The sequence below is a fragment of the Anticarsia gemmatalis genome, chromosome 9, assembly GCF_050436995.1.
Source record: "Anticarsia gemmatalis isolate Benzon Research Colony breed Stoneville strain chromosome 9, ilAntGemm2 primary, whole genome shotgun sequence".
NCBI lineage: Eukaryota > Metazoa > Arthropoda > Insecta > Lepidoptera > Erebidae > Anticarsia > Anticarsia gemmatalis.
Window position 1 is genome coordinate 8108788 of NC_134753.1, and position 5324 is coordinate 8114111.

At 41.3% G+C, this 5324-nt stretch overlaps 1 protein-coding gene across 1 annotated transcript; it reads left to right on the forward strand.

The window, feature by feature from the left end:
* Positions 1-264: 264 nt before the first annotated feature.
* On the forward strand, positions 265-3100 carry LOC142975652 (uncharacterized). The gene has a single exon (XM_076118639.1). The coding sequence runs from the start codon at positions 600-602 to the stop codon at positions 2544-2546; it is 1947 nt and encodes a 648-aa protein (XP_075974754.1). The 5' UTR covers positions 265-599; the 3' UTR covers positions 2547-3100.
* Positions 3101-5324: the final 2224 nt, after the last annotated feature.

Consider the following 5324-nt stretch of genomic DNA (forward strand, 5'->3'; position numbering starts at 1 on the left):
TAGTCGTCTACCTGACGCCGTGGCCGACGTGCTTTCAACAAAAAGATGCGTATTGTATAACAATCGGAGCAGTTTACGCGGCGCACAGTCGAGCGGGCCGGTATTGTTAGTTGCATCTCCGGCTGGCATTGAATGTAACGCCCGCCGCCGCTAGTGACTCAGGTATTTATGAATGAACGTGACGGGCTAGCGAGTGGGATGATCGGCCGCAGTCAGAGCCAGGTAGAAAATTACACTTTTGGAATTCTTTTAACAGTTCGCGTCGAGTAGGGCTACTCAACTCGGTGGTCGAGGAGAGCCGCAGAGCGGGGCGAGGGGCGCCGCCAACGCGCATGCGTCAAGCTCTTTTTACCGAGACGACCAGACGATCCCTCCCTCTCAGTTGATGTAGAGTCGTCGCGCGTGCACACCGTGCCGTCATGTACCGTTTGCCAACTTTCTCGAGTAGTGATGTGATACGATACCGACGTTTTAATGCAACATATCACTAGAGATTATTTACATTTTTAACTCTATGTTTGTTCTGACACAAAAATTAAGTGTGAAGTTTAGTGAAGGAAATGTTACAGTGACTGAAAATAAATTGGATTGGAAACAAAATGAGGTGGTTTATAGTGACAATGAGTGTGATGGTGTGGGAAACAATATTAGCCGGCATCGCACCCCCGGGCTCGTGTCCCGCGGTGTGTGCCTGTAAGTGGAAAGGGGGTAAACAGACTGTGGAGTGCATGGACAGAGCTCTGATCACGGTGCCCGAACCAGTAGATCCTGCCACGCAAGTATTGGACCTATCCGGGAATAATCTTCAAATACTTCCACAGGAAGCCTTCGCCAGGACGGGACTGGTTAACCTACAGAGAGTTTATTTACGCAATTGCAATATTGGCCAAATACACGATAGAGCTTTTAAGGGCTTAACGAATTTAGTTGAATTAGATCTGTCTCATAACTTACTTACGCAGATACCTTCGAACAGTTTCAAGGATGCGCCTTTCCTTAGAGATCTCACGTTGGCTCAAAACCCAATATTAAAAGTTCATTCTGAAGCTTTGACTAATCTTGGGAGTGTCGTCAAACTTGATTTATCGAAGTGCGACATTAGAGACATTGCTCCTGACGCGTTTAGACATTTACGCTCGCTTGAATCCTTAAAACTAAATCATAACAAATTACGTGAACTACCGCTCAGTTCGCTGGAGAAAGTAGAGAAGCTGCGAGCAATAGATTTATCTGACAATCCTTGGACATGTGACTGCCGGCTACGGGATCTTAAATTGTGGTTAGCCAAACGAAAATTACTTTCAACACCTAGTTGTTTCGCTCCGACACGTCTGGCCAATCGACCGTTTTCTGAATTACCCATTGAAGAATTCGCATGTAAACCAGAAATATTACCCGTCAGCCGGCACGTTGAGGCTGCCGTCGGCGGAAACGCTACTATCACCTGCAGAACGGAAGCGATGCCGAGTGCCGTCATTAGCTGGTACTGGAACGGGAGGTTACTCCAAAATGGAAGTCACTTTAATCCTCATCAGAAAATATACATTTTTGAAGAAGGTGACCTAAAGAAGAAATCATCTCTTATATTGACCAATACGCAGGAATCTGACTCTAGTGAGTTTTATTGTATGGCTGAAAATAAAGGTGGGAATGCCGAGGCGAATTTTACTGTGCATGTGACACAGCAGCCAGTCGGAATGGCATCTTTGGGTAGCGCGCAAATAGCGAGCCTGGGCGCTGCATTGTTCTTGGTCGTTGTCGTCATTTCCTTAGCTCTTCTTATTACTTTCATCCGGTTTCGTCCAACACCAGCTTGCGAGAGTAAAACGCCTAATACCATAGACAGAGTTGTATCAGGAAACGAAGTACATCCTACTACAACCGATCGGCCTCACGTCGCTGTGTTGGCCAACAGACAAGATTCACAAAATGACCCCAAATGTAACCCGGTGACCAAACCTCCCAGGGCTAACGACATACCATACACCACAAATCATTATGAAGGAAGAGGGAGTATCGTAGCAACAGGAGGGCCAGTTGTCGTGTCTCCTACTGTTTCCGGTACTATTGATCCCGATTTAATCAATGATACGAGGCCGGATAGTGTTATACGACCAGGGAGTGGAGAATACGCCCGCGAGGCTTCCGATTCATTATATCCATCGGGCCTCTGGGATCAAATGAAAATGAACCAAGCGAGTAATTTAGCTCGAGCAGTGAGTACTGCTATTCCGACGTACTACAATGATAGGACGCCGATAATAGAGAACTGCAGCGTGGACGGGTCTCAGGAAGAGCTAGGGTACATGAGCCGTACCTTTCCACGTTCACACGGGATGGCCTCGTCGAACGGCGGGGGCCCACCGCCGGCCGACGCGCCGTACCCGCCCGACTACGGGCTGCCGGTGGGCGGCGCGCGCACTCTGCGAGTATGGCAGCGGGCGCCCCCGGTGCTGCCGCCCGTGGCTGCCATCAAGCGAGTGCTCACCATCACCAGGCCCTCGGCCGACGACAACTTTCAGGATGGCTGTGCTACTGATGTATAATCTGATATGAAAACGCATACTTACATATCTAGATGACATGTCACAATTGTAAATTTGTATCCTAAGCTAGAATTCATCTTATACGTAAGGTATGTGTAATTTATACTTAAACAGGTTGTTAGTGTAATATTTTTTGTATCATATAATTTATTTAGATAATTAATGGAAAGTTACATTGGATCCGAATGCGAAGGGTCCGCGACTGATTAGTTGAAGAATGTAAGTGTAAATTATTACGTGATATGGAATGGTATCGTCTATGATCGCCAAATAATTAAATACTGAATATAAATATATCTCGATTGTTGAAACTCAGATAAGATGTTACATGAATATTAATAGTAACTATACAGTGTAAGACATACACGACCTATCCAAAGATATTCAATTCCCCCTGAAAGTAATATATGAACGAAATATATTACTATTATTGTAATTCACGGTGAATGTTAATCGATGTACGATAATGAATGTGTAAATTTTATGTTGAAAAGGAAATAAGAGTTTTAGCAGTAAAATGGGAAAAAAAATAAACCAGGCGATTATAAAATGTACTCTTTGTTTGAATTGATCTCACCCATTAAACCCATTACATAGAGCGCATAATACGAATGAGTCAAAGATATGTCTGTAAAAGCGAAGTACTGTGTCATGATCACATGATGTATCAGGAAGCTCAATTACATTCATGCAAAAGTATTTTCATATTCTGTCTATTACGTTTTACAATTTTAGAACTGGTTCGATCTTTGTCTCATAAAGTATCTATGAACATATTGTACACACTGCACGCTCATAAAAGACTGACAAACAGGATGGCGTGGGCAGAACGTTCCCTGTACCACGGCAGTAGTAAGTTACCATACCTTTGCTAATGGATATGTAAGTGTTACGAACTTTGCAACATGTTCAGACGTCTTGGAACTAAATATTATTTATTAAAATACTGCCTGAACTGTAGTGCTGAGGGTTAAAAAATCCTTTATTTTTTCGGAACAAGTTTAAAAATTACAATAGGAACAAAACTTGTATACCTAGTCTTTTTAATTTGTAAAATTTTGCAGTCAAATGTCTATTTCCTTCATGCAGACAAGGTTATATTTTATAGCTATCGTATCCGGACAAACCGGTTGGAACTAACTCGCTCATTCATAACATAGAAACGAGTCTCACAGTTTGAATAAATAATGTATTTGTCGGTTTCAATATATACTATTTAAAGTGAGTGCAAGTTCAAGAATAAAGTCGACTTAAAATCTTTCCTATGGAGAGTCGGTGTCAAGACGACAAAAAAGGTAAAAAAGTTTCAAGCGCACCTCCCAGCCCACCGGAGAAAAACCGGTTAACGTTATTTCATTTCCGTTCGATTCAGTTTTTTATTAGAACCAAACACTAAACGGGTCCAATGAAGGTGAGAATTTCGAAACAAGATTTTAAGCAAAGTATTGTATTTCAACAAAATACGAAATTACACAAATGGGGTAGATAATAATGGTTGTTTGTGAAATGTTTTAACATTTTGCATTTTTACCCTTTAAATGTTTGCTTATTTGATTCAGTTCTGATGATATAAAAAACAACATTTGCAGTAATAGGATAGATAACGTAGGCACCCACTGTTCGCAATGGTTCTGAAGAAGATAGTAGGCACATATCAGACGGAATATCCTTCACTGTAAGTAATTTGTAATATTAGCAAAATGGAGAGAGTAAAGTAGGGATAGTACTTTATTTTTGGACCTTTGGGTTGTGTTTGGATGGGTGATTTTGTTCGTGGAGCCTTTTGTAGGATTTTATCGTAGGTGTGGTTGAATGGCGCTCTGGGGTTTGGTCACTTCCTCTACCGAGTGTTTCTTTTAAATAGATTTTTTCTTTCCTTTTATGTGAGCCCGAAGCAGTTAACATTCCTGATTTATTGGCCGCTGGCGCTTTTAATTTTAAATACAGATAAAGTGGTTGAATGTGTGTTGAGATTTAAAATATCAGACGTCCGAATTGATTGTTTTACTTTTAATTTAGATAAACGAGTATTGGGCTTGGGTGTTTGTGTTGCTTTTATTGATACATAAAGATATGAAGTGTAATTTAAGAGCTGTATTGGCGATGTCATCATTACAGCAACTTAAGACATAATAATATGCCACCCACAAACGGATAGTCTATTGTCATCCGAGATATCAACTCTACGGTAATTTGACACTCGATGGCGTCGTGGATGTACCATTGTTCCTGAACAAGTAAGCATTCAATGGAGACCACTAAAAGTCACATAAATGCATTTTATTTAGACCACTTCACCGGCGCAAGTGTCCACCTAACGTAGTTATCTACGTTTTAACTCAGTTTGCTGTTTTATTGTCCGTATTTCAACATAGCGTTTAATTTTATTCACATACATGCTGGTTTTCGTATTTTAATTATTATTTTCTGGCATTTTAATTAAGAATAATGATGCAAAAAAACTATAATTATTTTAGGTAAATACACAAGTTAACGCGCCCACTCATACAACAAATAATCAAACGCCTACATTTCAATATTCAAATATTTCCTATCTTGCATATTATAAAACAGTTATGTTAGTTCCATGATTGTTTTTAGTGTGAGACACATGTTCGTTAAAGTTTGGAGCTGGGAGTTACCGCACATTGGCGAGAGGCTCGAGCCGTCTCGCCAGCGCGCCGGCTCGGTGCTTGAGTGACTAGTTCAACAATTTAGACACTATTTTCACCGGAGCGGATTTCTACTAGAGTACCCACACTGATAACGAGCGCACTT

Excerpts from the sequence above, each read along its gene's own strand:
- LOC142975652 (XM_076118639.1), top strand. The coding sequence starts at position 600 with ATGAGGTGGTTTATAGTGACAATGAGTGTGATGGTGTGGGAAACAATA.